This window comes from Tamandua tetradactyla, chromosome 20 (assembly GCF_023851605.1).
Source record: "Tamandua tetradactyla isolate mTamTet1 chromosome 20, mTamTet1.pri, whole genome shotgun sequence".
Lineage (NCBI taxonomy): Eukaryota > Metazoa > Chordata > Mammalia > Pilosa > Myrmecophagidae > Tamandua > Tamandua tetradactyla.
In genome coordinates this window covers 54,605,236-54,623,480 of record NC_135346.1, presented here as the reverse complement: position 1 = coordinate 54,623,480, position 18,245 = coordinate 54,605,236, and the positions used below count along the sequence as shown (strand labels likewise).

Below are 18,245 nucleotides of genomic sequence, written 5' to 3'. Positions count from 1 at the left end.
TTTCTTTCCTGTGTTCATTTTATTTCTTTTTCTATTGTCTTTTTATTTCTTTTTCTGAATTAATGCAAATATTCTAAGAAATGATGATTATGCAGCTAAGTGATCATATTGTGAATTACTGATTATATATGTTGATGTTTTATTTGGTTTGTTAATTTTTTTAATTAATAAATTTAGAAAACAAAAACAAAAAACAAAAAAATAAGGAATGGGGGAACAAATAGTAAAATAAATTTAGTTTGAAATGCTAGTGATAAATGAAAGTGAGGGGTAAGGGTATGGTATGTATAATCTTTTTTTCTGTTATTATTTTATTTCTTTTTCTGTTATCTTCTTATTTCTTTTTCTGAATTGATGCAAATGTTCTAAGAAATAATGAATATGCAACTATGTGATATATTGAGAATTACTGAATATATATGTAGAACGGAATTTTATGTTAATGTTTTTGTTTGTTCTTAATTTTTTAAATTAATAAATAAATTTAAAAAAAAATCCCTACCTTTAGATTTACTGCAGATTCCCCTTTAAGTTACAAAATTTCCTCATATACATTTTTTTTTTTGTCATTTAATTCTCCCTAAACCCTAAGAGGTATCAGAACCTTTTTATGGCAAAGAGAAGCTAAGGCTCAGAGAGGTTTCACAACTTTCTTGAGATCACACAACTCAGAAGTATCAAAGCCAAGACTTGCAATATGCTCTTTCAATTTTTCTTCCATTTACACTATACATGCTGTTTCTCCAAAATCTTAGCACAAATCATGAGCCACCCTACCCAGTAAATTGGATGGCAAATGTTCACAATCACCATTTCCCCAATGTTAGCAAATAGCTTGATTTAAATAATCTAGGCTGGGAGAAAAGGCAGATGTCTGAAGGTGTTAACCAAGCATTATTGAAATAGTGGGGGAAAAATAAAAGTTAATAAATGAAATTGGTTAAATGTATCACAGCATAGGCATAGGATGCAGTAATAAGCTATGTTGAACTGGAAGTGAGACACCAATCAATGGGGAACAGATCAAGTCACTTGGAGAGTGTCCCTACCCAGGAATGCTGCACAGCTATTCCAAAGAATACAGCAGCTCTTTGCAAAACTGGGCAGAGAGGATTCTTTCATGTGCATAATTTTATATATACCTATTTGTACATATATCTATCTATAAATATAAATGCACACATATATACTTGAATACAGGGGCAATATTCAAATTATTTAGTAATTGGTGAAGCAGGGCACTGGCAGATATGCTGCATTGCTGTATCCCAGCTGTTCTGGTTTGCTAGCTTCCAGAATGCAACACACCGGAGACGGATTGGCTTTTGATAAAAGGGGATTTATTTTGTTAGTTCTTCAGAGGAAAGGCAGCTAACTTTCCACTGAGGTTCTTTCTTACGTGGAAGGCACAGGATGGTCTCTGCTGATCTTCTCTCCAGGCCCCTGGATTCCAACAACTTTCCCCGGGGTGACTTCTTTCTGCATCTCCAAAGGCCTGGGCTGAGCTGCAAGTGCTGAGATGAGAAATGCCGAGCTGCTTAGGCTGTGCTACGTTGCGGTCTCTCATTTAAGCATCAGCCAATTAAGTCAAACGTCCTTCATTGCAGCAGGCATGCCTCCTAGCTGACTGCAGATGTAAATCAGTAACAGATGAGGTTCACGTCCCATTGGCTTATGTCCGCAGCAACAAAACTAGGTATGCTCACCTGGTCAAGTTGACGACTGAATCTAACTACCACACCAGCTGAATGTCAAACCTGCTTTTGGGGGTATATCAGAACACTTTGGGGGGATATGTAAGAAATTAAGAGCAGTGGCTGTGTATTAGTTAGGAAACTTTAGACTAGAAAGTAACAAAATCCAACTCATATTTGACGCTTGGAAAACAATCAACTCAAGTAAGTGGGCAAACGATTTGAATAGACACTTCACCAAAGAAGATAAATGGATGGCAAACAGGCACACAACATCATTAGTTATTAGGGAAATGCAAATTAAAACCACAATTAATTAGGCACCAGAATGGCTAAAATGTAAAAGGCCGACTATACAAGTGTTGACAGGACATAAAGTAACTGGAATTTCTCTCACACTGCTGGTGGGAACATGCAATGGTGCAAACACTTTGGTAAAAAGTTAAACAAATATTTATCATATGACTCACTCAGTACATTCCTAGATATTTATTGAGTAGAAGTGAAAGCTTGTATCCATACAGACACATGCATGTGAATGATCATATTTCCAGTTTTTGCATGTAATAGCAAAAACTGGAAATCCGTCCACAGATGGCTATATCTAGATAATGGAATTACCACTCAGCCATGAAAAGGAATGACACATGCAACAACATAAACGAACCTCAAAATAATCATATTGTGTGAGAGAAGCCATGCCCCAAAATAGTATACCCTGCATGATCCATTTATATAAAATCCTACAAAATGCAAACTAATCTCTAGTGATAGAGAGGTCAGTGTTTGCCTGGAAACAGTGTGATTCGGTGGGGGAAGCGCCCAGGGTAAATGGATTACAAAGAGTCATGAGAACCCTTTGGGGGGATAATGGATATATGTATACATATAAATGTAAGTCAAAACTCATCAAATTGTACAGTTTAATTATGTGCAGTTTATTAGGCATCAATTTTGCCTTAATAAGACTATTTTTAAAAGTAAAAAAAAAAAAAATCACGTACAATATGATCCCACCTTCCTTGAAGGAGAAGAAAGAAAAAGAGAGACATAATCCACCCCATATGTCAACGGTGATTCTCTCTAGATGAGATTACGCCTTCTTCATATTATTTTTCTGGGGGGAGGGGTGGTTGTGGTTCAATGTATTTCCGGATTTTTCTGCAAGCAACATATACAGTTATCATAATAAGAAAAGAAATTTAAAGCAATTTCATTTTCATTTTGCAAAAAAAAAAAGGACAAGGTACCCTAACTGACAAAAGCAAAGCCTAGTGGAAACACCTGCTGGCTGACACACCTTGGCACAGCCGCCTTCCTACCGCAGAAGCCACTGCCGCCCACTCCACTGCTACCCAGGAGGCCTAGCGCAGCTTTGCCTACCCAGCATCCATTCCTCCTTCTCACAAGGGCACCTCGATTTGTTCGTGGGAACCACGCCTCTCCAGTTCTCAACCTCGTGATTGGTGGAAGGCGGACTGACACCACCCCCATGGGTGGTCATGTGACTCGAACCTGGCCAATCAAGGCACTCCCAGCTTCCTGGCCCCAGAGAGCAGGTTAGGGATGAATCAGCGGAAGGTTGCTCTCTCTTTTTCACAGCGTTCTAAGCCAAGTGGAGGTGAGTCTGGAGCAGCCGCATGGGGCAGGGGAAAGGCCACCTGACAATAAAGTTAACATGGAGGAAGCAGAGGGGGGAGATGAGGGGAGACCATTTCCTGACACGGTTACCTGGGCACCGGAATCCAGCCATGCCTATAGGGGTTACTACCAGACTTTCTTTGTTATGTAAGCCAGGGAATTCCCATTTTTGTTTATGTGACTGCCCCACTCCTGAGTTCCCACTGCTGACCTCAGGCCATCGTCGCACAGGGATCTCTACATTCTCCAGTCCCCCCAGCTCCATCCTCCGCTTTAGTTCATTAAGGTTGCTGGGTAGGGTGGAGAAAGCATCCAGTCGCCTTGACCCAGAGCTACGTGGGCTTTATTCATTCCTGCTGTTGAGAGAATTCCAGAAACTTTGGAGAGCAACTACCTGGGTTTGAACCTCAGATTCACCAGTTATTAGCTGTATGACTTTGGGTAGTTTTTTTTTAAGCTCTCTGGGCCTCATGTGCCTCTGCTAAAATTACAGGGAAGTCTCGGACGAAGTGAAATAATGCACGAAAGGTGCTTAGCACGGTGCCTGGCACATAGTGAGCACTCAGTAAATGTGTTAACATCATCACATCCTGTGTGCAGACACCTCACCGAGAACTGCAGGTAGATCTCTTGATAATTGCTGACTTCCATTTATTGGTTCTAAACAGTCTAAGGTGTTGCTGTCACTTTTGGCTCCTTGGGGTCCCTGGCGCCCCTCTGGGATGCTTATGACCTCTAATGGGACTGGCTCTGGGCAGGCGTACGCTCGGCAAACCAGGTGGCACTTTACTGTTTGTGCTGTCTTCAGCCCTAGCAGAGCATGGCCTCAGGAGGCACCCAACAAGCTATCGGAATGGATGGGGGAGAGAGGTAAGGAAGGCAGCAGCCAGGAACCTGCAGAGTCTAAAACTCACTCCCCCGTGGGCCTCAAGTGCACTGCTTCTCCAGCCTGTTCAGGTGGACATGGAGAATGCCACAGAAGAGCCATCTTCTGCAAACCAGGGGCCCCTTCCTTAGGTAGAAACAATGAAATTTCTGTCATGATGACTCTGGTGTTTTAATACCAGTCAAGCTGTCAGGTGAAAAGTGATTGTCCTCTTCCTCATTTTTCAGCCCGTATTCACTTGCTACTTTATAGATTCATTTTACCTATGAGCACTTTTTTGTCAACAAACAAGATTGGGGATGAGTTTGTAGAGAAAAGATTTAAGAATAATAAAAAAGAGAAATTTTACATTAAGCTAACTCTACGTCTTGACTTTTTTTTTTTCCCTACATGAATTGGGAAAGATAGACAGTTTGCCCTGGCCTGCCCTGCCCAGCTGTCAGCCCTTTGCCATTTGAGAAACTCTGCTCCCTCCTCAGGTCCCCATTCCTTGCCAATCCCAACATCCTCTTCTTTGCCTGAGCACCATTTTCCAAGTTAAGTGCAAGAGGGGAACGAGGTAACTCTGCTTTCCTCTGCGTGAGAGGCACTGGGTGAGCTCTTTGTGGGCATTTACTCATTTAATCCTTCCAGTACCGCAAAGAGCTGAATATGGTTTCTGTGGCCATGTTGCCCACGAGGAACTAACAAGGGGTGATCCCTTGCCCAGGGGCATATGGCCAGGAAGAGTATGACTAGAAGCCAGACCTCTCTGCCACCAAAGACCACAGTTTTGACCACTGTGTCCCATGGCCTCTTAAAAATGCAAGTAGAACAATATCCCAGGCCCTGGGGCTTTTGGTGTGGTGGGCTGGGCCATGCTGTTGGGGACTGAAGGGGTGGGGGTAGATAACACCCCCACCCCCACCCCCAGGCTGCAGCCCTTCATTGCTGACAACACTGCTGAGACTTCTGTCCTGTATCTCTTAGATTAGCCCATGGCTATTTTTATTCTGCCCTTGTTTAGGGAATAAACACAGCCGGCCTGCTTGTCGCCTGGGCAAACCCTCAAACAGGCCCGGGGAGGGACCACCATTAGCCCAGGAAGAAATCAGAACTAAATTCATGATCTTTTACTATCTTTTTTTCCTAGAAGCATCTCGAAATTGAGTCACCCTGAGAAACTGCCTCCAGCAGGGACATTTGGTCACCGACATTCACCAATATAATGTATTGGCACATTCTTTGCAGAAGTATGTTGACAGGGATCTGTTAAAATAAGGTGAAGTCTCATTTCCTGGTTTGGTGGAGGGAAAAGGGACCCCGGAAGGGGTGGCGGTTAGGGATCCCAGGCATTTGACAACTGATCAGAACTGGGCTTCAGGCTCATGGGGCCTGCAGCTGCAGTCACAGGCTGGAGTCTTCGATGGAAACATTCAGGACACTTCCATGGATGTCATTACCACCTAGAATCATTTTGTAACACCCCTAAGGCCTTATTTTACCAGCAAAACAAAACACCACCAACAACAAAATCGGACTATTCAGTGACATTTTTCCATGGTCCACCTGGGTTCAGGGCCGCCTTCTGCCTGTGACTCACTCACCCTTCAGATCCAGCTCAACTTTCCAGTCAGTTCTCAATAAGAATTTGTTGAGAAGCTGTCGTGAGGCAGGCGCTGGGCTGGGTGCTGAGGTTGACCCAGACAGAGATGCTACTTTTAAGTAGTTTACAGTGAAGTGGAGGAGACAAGCAACCACTCAATTAATTGTGAAGCTGCTACTGTGGCAAGTGCTGAAAAGGAAAGAGAATGTGCATTGGGCTGATCTTCCCCCGTTGGGGAGGCCAGGGTTGGCATCTCTGAGGACATGGCCTTGGAGCTGAGAGCAGAAGGATGCGTAGCCTTTATCGTGGTCCGTGTGTGCCCTGGGGAAAGCAAAGCCCATCAGAGGACGTGGCGTGCTCAAGGAGAAGGTAGCAGGAGGAAGGTGGGCAGGGGAGTGTGGTGTGGCATGAGGCAGAGAGGCCAGACCCCCAGGGCCTTGAGGGCCATGTTAAGAAGTGGCAGTCTCTGCGGTGACTCCAGCAAGAACTAGCACAATCCTATCTGCATTTTAAAAGATTCCACTAGCTCCAGTGTAGCAGCCAGTTTAGAGGGGTATGAAAAGGAATTTGGGGAGACTAGGCAGGAAGTTTTTGTCTTCACGCAGGGAAGAGATAATGGTGGCTTGGACTAGGATGGAGGTGCAGGAGAGAAAGCAGTGGGCCTGAGAGATACTAATAAGTCAAAATGGGATAGAGTGTGGCTCTGGGGCATTGGCAGAGGGGAGAGAAAGGTGTCAGGGACAAGGCTACTTTCCAGCATGTGCTACTGGAGGTGTGTCAGGGAAGACAGGGAAGCCTGGAGAAGAGACGGGCTCTGGGGTGGGAGAGATCACGAACATGTTGGGGTTGAGCAGGCTCAGACAGTGGAATGGAGATGATATGAGAGTCTGGAGCTCAGACTGAGAAGACTGCCTTGGAGATACAGCCTTGGAATTATAGAGGCTCATCCTTTAGACGTTAAAGCTGTAGGGACACAGCCAATCTTGCCTTGGAGAGAATACAGAAGGGAGAAGAGGGAACAAGATCTAAGTCACCATTTTAAGTCTGAATGGAAGATGAAAGAAGATTGAGGAGCTGCCAAGAACCAAGAGGCAAAACAAGGGAGTGTGGTGCCACAGAAGTTGGGGAGGGTTTCAAAAGAACTAGTGTTGGGCATGGTCAACAACTGCTGAGATGAGGGAGGATGGGGGGTGAAAAATGCCCTTCAGATTAGCAGCCTGAAGATAACTGGTGACTAAGCAAGCTTTGGTTTTGTGAGAGTGCTGTAGCAGAAGCAGGACTGAAGGGGACTGGGAGAGGGAGGTGAAGAAATGGAGACTTTTGGAAGACCTGTCCTCCAAGAAGTTTGGCAATGAAGGGGACAGGAGACAGAGCAGTGGCTCAAGGAGGAAGAAGTTCTTCCATGTTCTCTCCCAGCATGGAAGATTTCTCCCACAGATCCCCTCTGGCACCCACTTGGCCAGCACCATAGTCATTTCATATCGCCCTTAAGGGAAGGGGCCTCACACTTATGTGCAGACCTTGGTACCTAACATAGAACAGGAAGGAACTTGGTGCTACTCTGATGCTTTTGATGATGACCATAATGATGAAGACGATGATGAAAAATATAGACTCTTAAAGATCAGAAAGACTCCTTTCTTAGGGGTTAAAAGAACAGCTAATCCCCTTCGAAAAGTATCCTGTCTCTGGTTGTCCCCTCTCTTTTGCTGGTTTATCTTTTCTCTTTGCCCTTGTTATATATATATAACATATATATAACATATATAAAATAGATATATATTTTATCAACACTCAAATCCCTTGGTGATCTCATCCAATCTCATAGTTTTAAATTTCAACTATATGCCAGGTTTCCAGATTTGTATCTCTAGTTCTGACTGCTCTCTCAAACTTAAGACTTACAAAGCCACCTGCCTCCCTGTACTCTCGACTTGGATGTGTAATAGACATCTCAACCCTGACATGCTCCAAACCGGACTCCTGGTCTCCCTGTCCCTCCTTTGTTCCTTTGGCCAAAAACCTCATTTTTTTTTGCTCTTATTCCTTTGGGAGTGACATCCATTCCTTCACAAAATCCCATCCTGTTGGTTCTGTCTTCAAAGTATTTCCAGAATATGACCACTTCTCACCACCTCTACTGCAACCAGTCTGGTTCAAGCCACCGTCATGTGCCACCTGACACGTGACAAGCAGCATCCTCATAACTGTCCCCTTGCTCTGTCCTTGGGCCCTGGGCTCTGTTATCAAACAAAAGTCACATCTAGTGGCTTCCCTGCTCACGGTCTTCCAACTGCTCCCCGTTTTCCTCCGAGTAGAAGGCCCATCCTTCTGATGACTCGCAAGGCCTTTCATGATTGTGTATACCACTCTCTCTGCTATTCCTCCCTTGTTTCTCCCCAGAGTCAGACACTGCACTCTGCTTCAGCCACGCATGCTCCTACCATAGGCCATTGCATTAGCTTTTACCTCTTTCTAGAGCCTTCTTCCCTCAAATATCCACATGAGTAACTCTTCCTTCCCCTACCCCACCTCCACGTCAAGTCTTGGCCCCAATTAAGAATGAAACCAACCCTGACCACCCTACTTTAATGTTGCAAACTTGCTCCACTCCCATGTTCCAGCTCGCCCTTAACCTACTTTAACCTTTAAGATAAAAACTAAAAACTCAGAAAAAACACACACAAAAAGCAAAGGCTAAGATAAAGTAAAAAAGGAAGAAAACTAAAAAATTAGAAATTAAAAAATCAAAAAAAGAAACCACAAAGAAAATCTGCTCTACTTCTTTCCATAGAGCTTGTATGCTAACTTACTTAATATGTTAATTATCATCTGCCCATTCTCTCCAACATACTGTAAGCTATAACTTGTATAAACTATGACATATATATAGTATGACTTACACATACTTTGACCAACAGGGAATCTTTGTTTTGTTCACTGTCATATCCTTAATATAGAGCGCCTGGCCTGTAGTAAGTGCTTAGTAAATACTTTTTGTATGAAAGAACTCTTGATAGCTACTCTATACTTAAAAATTCCTTGATTATCAGCTAATAAGAATATAACCTATACGCTTACCTTACTGTTTAACAGTGGAAATTAAGATCACTTATGAAACATCTTCCAAAAGTAAGAGATAAACTTGGTACGTTTGTGTAATTTTTTTAAAAATCTGGTGTCTATTAAAAACAAAAAAAAAGTCCATAAAAGCATTTCTAATGGGCTCAGATGATCACATCCAGCAATCCCCCAGACCGAAAGTGAACACTGCCCCCGCCTGGCTGGATGAGGCAATGGCCGCTTCCTGCACAGTCAGACTGAGGCTGGAGCTGCGAGGTTTATCGCTGACATTTCAAAATGGGTTGGCTTCAATGCTATTTTCAGGAGGAGGCAAGTAAAAAGGGAGTAAAGTGTCATACGGAGATGTTTTAGGGGGTATAGAGCCCACACATTTCCATCTTGTGAGGAGGATGTTGACAATTAGCTGGAGGGAGTAAATGTTGAGACAAGAAAATCCTAATTTGATAACACCCATCTGTGCGCTTACAGCTGGAGCCTGAGCGGGAATTTCCCATCTGTGCTTTATTCTCAGCTTTTATTGACTATAAATAAGACATATGAATGCACAATTTGCAGAGGTCTTCTGGGGCCAGGAATTATTTAAGGGTGAAATACATATATACAAACATATGATCATATATAGCATACAGTACACAAAAATTTGCATATATAGAATTTGCACTGTAATTCAGAACCTACACATTAGATTAGTCTGCAACGTGCAGCCAATCTCTTGCAACATAGTCCCACAAAGGCCTTCTGCTTCATAACTGCTAACACTGTCCCCTTGCTTGAACAGATTTAAACAGAGTTTCTGATGCCTGGCCCAGCTTTCCTTGGAGCCCTGTGCTGTTTGCTGCAGGGGAAGCTTAGGGCCCAGAACCCCGGGGGTAGAAGAGTTTGGGAAGCCCATCATAGGCTCAGTCAGAAGGGAGATGCATTTGCTACTTGGCACACATTCTCGTTTAATTTTCAAATTGACTCTATAACGGTCTATGGGGACTTTCATCCTCACTTCACCCCCATTTTGCAGATGGGGAAATTGAGGCTTAGTGAAGTCAGGTAACTTGCCCAAGGCCATGTGATCAGTTAGTAGGAAAGCTAAGACTCGAGTCCAAGTCTGCACCAAGGCTCAAAGCCCATGCTTTTTCCACTTTCCCTTCGGCCTCCATGCTACCCTTCCCCAGGCTTTTGTGGCTATAAATAGTGGAGGAGGCTGGGATTTCATGTGCGAGGTCAGCTGGGCCTACAGCACAAGGAGACACTAACACCTCCAAGCCTGGCCTAGCCCAGGCCCTGTCCCCCTGGCCTCAAGAGAACTCAGGCTCAGACAGACCTCAGCCTTTCATTGCCTTCTCTCTCCTTGGTTATATTTAGCTCCAGACCTCAAAGAGAAAGGCGTGAGCCAGTCACTTAGTCACTGCACACCCCCCAGGCCTGGCCAGGCTGCTAAGTGTAGAAAGAGGAGAAGGACGTCTGCCTTGGCCCTTTCAGAGGCTGGTGTGAACCACCTCCAATGCGGGCTGTTTGCATTCCTCCTTCCTTATAGTCTGTGGGGTCTTGTTCCTGGTGCTCCCTGAGGGAGGAGCCTCTCTGGTTTATGAGTATATTTGTAGTGTTCAGCAGTGTATATAATACACTGCATATGGCAGTTGCTCAATAACTCTTTGTTGAATGATAAGTAATCTAAGAAACCTGGACACCAAAACAAGGGGCACACAATTTCCCAGAGGGATACCTTTTAAAATCAAATGTGTTTCATTCTGTTAAATACATTCAAGTTTATTCAAGGAATGGACATGAGTTTTTGTCATCCTTCCCAGCCCTTCTTGCTTCCCTCTACCAGATCTGGCATTTAAGGTCAAGTAGGAGGAGGAAAGGAGAGGAGGAGCTAGGTCCCCAAGCTGGACTCTCAATGCTATACACAGCAACCCTCCAAAGTGTCCAATGGCTCTGGGAGTTTGGGGTCCCTGTGTCTCTGGAAACGGTCTGATAACAAGCCTTCCTCCTGGTGCTCTGCTCACCCTTTGCATGCTGGCCACTTACAGAAAACGGGAGTGCTGGGTTTCCATCCAGCGTGCTGACCAACTGGAGCAAACTGAGGAGGAGAGCATGGCTCAGTACGGCAGCCTTGGCTACAGCTCAGGAGCATAAATGGATCCTGGCAGCCTGTGGATCTTACAAAAATGGAAAGAGCCGCTTTTTCACGATATAGAGGACTGTAGCAAGAAACAGTGCCAGAGCAAGGAAGATGAGAAGCTTGTCCGTCAGCTCCCGGCGATTATACTTTGTGATGAGCTTCCGTCCCAGCTGGATGGTCCCCGACATGGACTTAAACTCTTCATTTGCATCCAGGATAGTTCGTGAAGAATTGACTGAAAAGAGGGAGGGAGCCTGACTTAGAGACTGTACAGCACAGGATCCAAAGAATTCGCACTGCTGGCTATAGCAACCACTGCTGCTGATAAAAACGACTGCATTCCTAAGCAAGCTCCTTTGTGCCAGAACAAAAGCATGTGCATGGAAATCATCTAGATGAGCAGAGGACGGGGATGTGATGTGAGGAGAAGAGATGTCTCTCAGGTCCCATCCAACCCCAGAGAGTGATGGGTTTGTGTACAGACAATCTCCCAAGGCCAGAGGAGGAGTCCTCGAACATGGACACCCCCAAGAAGTGGGCAGAAGGGGCTCCTTTCTGCACCTCACACCCTCAGCTTCGGCAACAGCAAGGCACTGCTGAGGAGAGACACACTAGCCGGGGAACTCACCTGGGAACAAGGCTGAATGGGCAGCGGGAGGTCTCTATTTTGAGAAAAGCCACCTTTGTGGTTCCCCCTGTCAGGACATCTGGCAGTCACAGCTGCTCTTTGTGGGAACAAAAAGGATAGGGATGGACTGGACCCCACTGTGAGCCCTCTCATGTACCATCCTTCAGTCCAGGGGGAGTGGCTATAGCTTTAAAGATGTGACACTTGTGCTACAGCCATGTGTGAAAAACAGAGACAACACATGTCCCTTAAGGCCTAGCTGTACACAGGAGTCAGATTTACTTGTGAGTATCGGTATCTACATGGCAAGACCCTCCTCTGAAGCATGAGGCATTATCAGACATCCATACTGTTGGAGGATCTCATGAGGACATAAAATAAACTGGGGATTATGACTCGAAGGCTGGAGTCCAAAGCAGACGAGTCTTTCATATATTCTGTTTTGTATCATTTAGAGCTGCGCTGTCTGATTGGGAGCCGGAAGGCACTAGCCACATGACCCCTGAACATGTGAAATGTAGGTAGTGAGAGATGTCTGCAAGTATAAAATATGCATAAGATTTCATAGACTTTATACTGAAAAAGAAAAAAACTAAAATATCTCAATAACTTTTTAATATCAGTTATATGGTGATTTGGGGGTATATTGAATTCAATAAAATATAGTACTAAAATTAATTCCATCTGTTTCTTTTTACTTGTTTAAATGTATCTACTAAACAATTTTAAATTACATCATGTGGCTCACATTATATTTCTACTAGACAGAAGTGGCCTGAAGTTTGTCCCCCTTAACCATTTACTTTTATATTACTTTTCCACAAAACCAAAAGTTAACAAGTTAAAAAAAAGAAATTACCAGAGGAAGCCGAGCAGCATTCTGAGAAAAGGAAGATGAGGAAGAAGAACAAAGACACCACAGAGATTCCTCTCAGCCCTCGCCTCCATGCCTGCTCTGCCGCTTCAAAAACAGTTATCAGGGAAACACCTCATAAGCCTTCCCTTTAGATTTTTTAATTATGGAGAATTTTGAAGCATCCCAAAAGTAGACAGAAGAGTGACATGAAGTGGCAGGAGCCCGCACTCACACTCAAGCACCACCAGCTCTAGCAATCCCGCCCCATCCTCACCCCCTCCGGCATCCCTGCCTCTGATTTTGAGGCAAGTTCCAGATATCACATCCCTAACAGGCTTTTCAATCGAGGTGAACTTGTGATCCACAAGGAAAGGATTAAGAATTGTCTTCTCACTCTCTGAAAGCTATCTCTTCTACAGGATGTGTCCCAAGAGCTACCCTCAAACTGGGGACCTGAGCTCTCAACAGCTCCAGAAACTGCTAGCATTTGTATTTACCTTTCGCAACCTAAACACAGGCTGTTTCTGATGTATGCATTTGGAGTGGGGGGGGGGGGTGGCAGGGTGGAGAAGTGTCCTGCCACATCAGAGAATAACTTGGCCCAAGGGACAAGCTGCCTCCTCTCCTTTCACTTTCTCCAGGACTTCTCTGAAGGTTCACAAGCTGTGCCCGCAGCACACATTGGAACCATTGGCTGGCTCAATTCTCCAATAAGTTTCAAATACAGAGATGACCTTGGGACAAGCTGTCTGCTTTCCTTTCTAGCTTCCGCCTGCCCATATGGAACACTGAAAAAACAGTGGTACAAAATTATAATTGTTAGGGATAATAATAGTATTGTGGTTTTGTTATTGATTTTAAGAGTCCCTTATCTTTTAGAGAGACATACTGACAGATTTATAGATAATATGGGGGATTTGCTTCAAAAAAATCCAGACTGGGGGATGGGTTGAGGGTAGAGTTGAAACCAGCCCTGAGTTGATCACTGTTCACACTGAGTGATGGGTACATGGATTCAGGAGACCATGCTCTCTACTTGTGGATATGTATGAAATTTTCTCAGAGTGTTTCAAGGAGTAAACTCTCTTCTTCTGCCTTCCTAATACCGAAGGACCCTGGGGAGAGCTGAGAGCCTTCTGTTTTATGACGGAAGCATATGGGAAAGCTGTCGGAGAGAACCAGATGGTATCAAGCAGTCTCTTCTGTAGCCTCTGATAGTATCTTTCAAAAGACACAGTAAAAATACCACTTGGGAAGAGAATCGAAGCTGAGGTCTGAAAACTAGTCTTCCAGGCAGTTGACACCCTGAACACCTCTTAGGGCAATGATTCCCAGATCTGTCTGAGCACAAGCGTCCCCAGAGCCCTTGCTACAGTCAGACTCCCAGGCCCCTCCCCTAGCCCTGCTGACACTGACTCTCCAGGGGAGGGCCTGGGGATCTCTGCTTTTCCAGGAGGCCCTGGAAGGATTCCATCAGGGTAACAGTGATAGGGATACAGGGACTTTTCTAGTACAACTATAATAACCACAGAGAGAAGCCACAGTAGCATACCCCCAAAATTTATATTGTTGGTAGCGCATTATCTAATTTGTGTAGTTTGAACACCATAATTAAATGGAATCTAGAATAGGTTCTAGATTGTTGGTTTGTACAGGTTAGTGTGATGCCCCATACATCCCAGAGTAATCTGGGCAGAGAATAAAAAAGTATTTGCAAAGTCCCCTTGGGGGACTTGGGGAGAAAGGAGGAAATATTAAACTTCCCCACCCGGGGAATTCCTATAATATCCTTACAAGCATTGGGGACAATCAATTCAATAGGCTGAGTTCTTGATCTTGGGTTTCACCCCTATGAAACTTATTCCTGCAAAGAAGTTAAACCTACTTATAATTAAGCCTAAGAGTCATTCCTAAAGAGCCTCTTTTGTTGCTCAGATGTGGCCTCTCTAAGCCAACTCAGCAGGTGAACTCACTGCCCTCCCCGCTACATGGGACATGACTCCCAGGGGGGTAAATCTCCCTGACAACATGGGACCTGACTCCCGGGATGAGCTGAGACCCAGCATCATGGGATTGAGGACGCCTTCTTGACCAAAAGGGGAAGAAGGAAATGAGACAAAATAAACTTTCAGTGGCTGAGAGATTTCAAACAGTTGAGAAGTTATCCTAGAGGTTATTCTTATGCATTATATAGATAACCATTTTAAGTTTATGGTGTATTGAAGTGGCTAGAGGGAAGTATCTAGAACCGTTGAACTGTGTTCCAGTAGACTTGGTTCTTGAAGATTTTATAACTATATAGCTTTTATAATGGGACCATGTAATTGTGAAAACATTGTGTCTGATGCTCCCTTTATCTAGTGTTTGGACAGATGAGTTGAAAAAGGACAAAAAATAAATAAATAATAGAGGGCAATAAGGGGTTAAAAAAATTGGGTAAATTACAGTACTAGTGGTCAATGAGAGGGAAAGGTGAGGGGTGTAGGATGTATGGGTTTTTTCTTTTGTCTTTTTATTTTTTTTTCTGGGGTGATGCAAACGTTCCAAAAGTGATCTTGATGACAAATACACAATTATGTGATGATATTGTGAGCCACTGATTGTATACTTTGGATGGACTGTAGGATGCATGAAGATATCTCAATAAAAATATATATTTTTAAAAATGAGGGAGTGATTAAGACTTTTACAGATAAACAAAAGCTGAGAGAGTTTCATCACCACCAAACTGGCCCTTCAAGAGACGCTAAAGAGAGTTCTGGTGGTTAAAAGGAAAGGAAAATAGACAAGAGATTGAAGCTGCATGAAGAAATAAGGATCTCCGATAAGGGTAATGATGGGGTAATTATAAATGCCAGTACTCTTGTATTTTTTTAGTTGTAACTCTACTTTGTACTTCCTACAGGATCTAAAAGGCAAATACATAAAATGTAATGATAAATCAGTGGATTTGGACTCAATCTATAAACATGTAATTTGTAATAAGAGCTATATGAAGGTAGGAGGACAGAGGGGTATAGTAAAAGAGTTTGTGTATACTACTGAAGTTAAGTTAGTACCAAAGCAAACAAGATTTTTATAGATTTAGGATGTTAAATTTAAGCTCCAACTACAAAGAAAATGTCAGATAATATGCAACCTTTTGGGAAGAAATTAGAGTACAGGTTGCCAGGGGCCCGGAGCAAGGGGAATGGGATGTTAATGTAAAGTGGCTGTAGGGTTTCTCTCGGGTAAGATGGGAAAGTTTAGTAAAGTTGGTGATGACACCGCAACAGAAAGAATGATATTGATTCCACTGAGTGGGAGTGGCTGAGATGGGAAAGTTTATGTTGTGCATGAGTTCCCACAATTAAAAAAAAAAAAAAGGAAAGAGCAACTAAAGAGACAATGGGAATTAAAGGAAATACATAATCCTGGATGAGATCTAGCAAGGGAGGAGAAAAAGTTCAAAAGGACATTATTGGGGCATATGAAAAAATTGGAATACAGACTATAAGCTTTCTATCAATGATAAATTTCTTGAACTTGATTTCATGAACTTGCATTTAAGGTGAATACATAAGTGAATATCTTTGTCCCTAGGAACTGTATATAGCAGTATTAAGTATACAAGGAATATGATGTATTCGACCTACACTCAAGAGTTCAGAAAACAGATTGATAAATAGATGGATGGACAGCCAGAAAGACAGACAAATGGGTGGACAGATAGATGGAATGATACAGCAAAGGTGGCAAAATGTTAAAATTGGTGGATCTGGGTATCTGGGGGGTAGGTCTAGGCTGTGGTTCTATGTATGGGGTATGTATTATTTTTGTAACTGGCCTGTAAGTTTGAAAGTATTTCAAAATAAAAAAATTTTAATTGAAAAAAAATAGCAATCACTGATTTTGGGAGAAGGGAACATGCTGAAAGTCTAGACATGGCAGCTATATAGACCTCAGCTCCCAGAATCTTGAATGCAAAAGAGCAAACTCATAAGAACAACTCAGCTGTGGTGTTAACAGTCCTTCCCTTCTTACAAAAGCTAAGTGGTTCTTATTCTTAAGTAGTTTTTCAAAATATATCCAAATCTGTTTACAATTTTTTTTTTTTTTTGCATGGGCAGGCACTGGGAATAGAATCTGGGTCTCTGTCATGGCAGGTGATAACTGCCACTGAGCCACTGTGGCCCACCCTATTTATAATTTTAAAAGGAAGCATTTTTTAATATTGTGGTGGTTTGAAGCTGCATGTACCCCAGAAAAACTTGTTTTCAAATCTAATCCATTCCTGTGGTTATGAGCCCATTCTAAGTAAACCTTTTGATGAGGTTTCTTCTGAGCTTATGATCCACCTCAGTCAGGATGGGTCTTAATCCTATTGCTGGAGTCCTTTATAAAAGAGAGAAAAAAAACATCGAAGCAAGAAGCAGAAATCAACGAAACCCAAAAGAGAAGGGAAATAGCAGCAGGTATCGCCATGTGCCTTGCCATGGGGCAGAGGAGCCAAGGATCTTTGTCAGCCAATCTTCTGGAAGAAAACATTGCCTAGAAGATGCCTTGATTTGGACATTTTTCCAGCCGCAAAACTGTAAGCTAATAAATTCCCATTGCTTAAGTCAAAAACAAATCAGTAACATACCCATACACTGGGAAGGACCAAGCTGTCCAGCCACTCATGAGTGAGAAGCCACCCAAGTCAGGAAGCTTCAGGTGAGCAGAGGGTGAAGAGCCCCTAGTGGAGGTGCTGGGTCAGGGTCAGGGAGTCAGGGACTCTGGGAGGAGGGTCCTCCAGGCCCAGCTTTACCTAGAGTCTGCATGGCTTCTTCACTCTGCTGGAGCTGCTGGGACATCATCCTGCTGATCCCCATGAGGTTCTCTGTGATGGTACTGGATGTCTGGGCCAGGCTCTCTTTGGTGGTTTTCCTAAAAGTCCACAGGGGGCGATAAAGAATGTCAACAAAAGCCAGACTGCAGGAAAGCCCATATACATAAAGCTGACTGTGGTGATGAATGTGTAACTATGTGATGATACTCTCAGCCACTGACTGCAACTTTGGATGGATTATGTGGTATGTAAATATATCTCAATAAAGTTGCACTAAAAAGAAAAAAAAGAAAGCCCATATAAAAATTAACCCCCATTTTAAAATTCTATCAAATTCGTACCTACTTTTTTTAAATGACCACAGTCAATGTGGACGAGGGTGTGCTGAGAGCACACTTGGGTAGACTGCTAGTTGAGATATCAAGTGGTGCTACCTTTCTGAAAAGCTGTGTTGGTGCCATGCATTAGGAACCTTAGAAATGTTCATACCTGTGGATCAACAGTCCCATTTCTGGGAAGCTCTCCAAAGGAAATATCCAAATTATTGATAAAGTCTTATGTTCTAAGATGTGCACTGGTTGTGTTATTTAGAATACTGAAAAACTAGAAATGTAAATACCCAGAAACAAGAGAATGGTTAATGTGATGGAAGGGCTAAGCACTGTTAAAAATGGATTCAAAGAGTTTTGAAAACAATGGCAAATTTTGTGCTGTAATAATATTAAGTGAGGAAGAGCTGGAGTCTAAATTGTACATATGGTATGATTTCAACTTAATAAAAATTATGGATGAGAAAATAATGGAAATAAGTATAGAATTACATATGACCTGCAATCCCACTTGTATGTATATACCCAAAAGAATTGAAAGCAGGAACTCAGTTATTTGCACACCAGCAGTCATAGTAGCATTATTCTCAATTGCCAAAAGGTAGAATCAACC

General features: G+C 43.2%; 1 protein-coding gene and 1 long non-coding RNA gene across 3 annotated transcripts in view; one reads left to right on the top strand and one right to left on the bottom strand.

Annotated features, from left to right (window-relative positions):
• The first annotated feature begins 3,211 nt into the window (after positions 1-3,211).
• On the top strand, positions 3,212-12,764 carry LOC143664125 (uncharacterized). The gene is made up of 3 exons (XR_013166327.1): positions 3,212-3,315; positions 5,354-5,482; positions 12,471-12,764. It is a non-coding gene; the product is annotated as an uncharacterized LOC143664125 (long non-coding RNA).
• Positions 9,363-18,245, bottom strand: part of BNIP1 (BCL2 interacting protein 1) — a 19,661-nt gene continuing 10,778 nt past the window's right edge. Inside the window, exons 4-5 of one of the 2 annotated variants that reach the window (XM_077137668.1) lie at positions 17,283-17,401; positions 9,363-11,244 (exon numbers count right to left, since the gene is read on the bottom strand). In XM_077137668.1, the coding sequence (XP_076993783.1) occupies positions 11,048-11,244; positions 17,283-17,401 (316 nt within the window). In that variant the 3' untranslated portion in view covers positions 9,363-11,047. The remainder of the gene's footprint in view (positions 11,245-17,282; positions 17,402-18,245) is intronic. The other variant, XM_077137667.1, reaches the window with a different exon arrangement.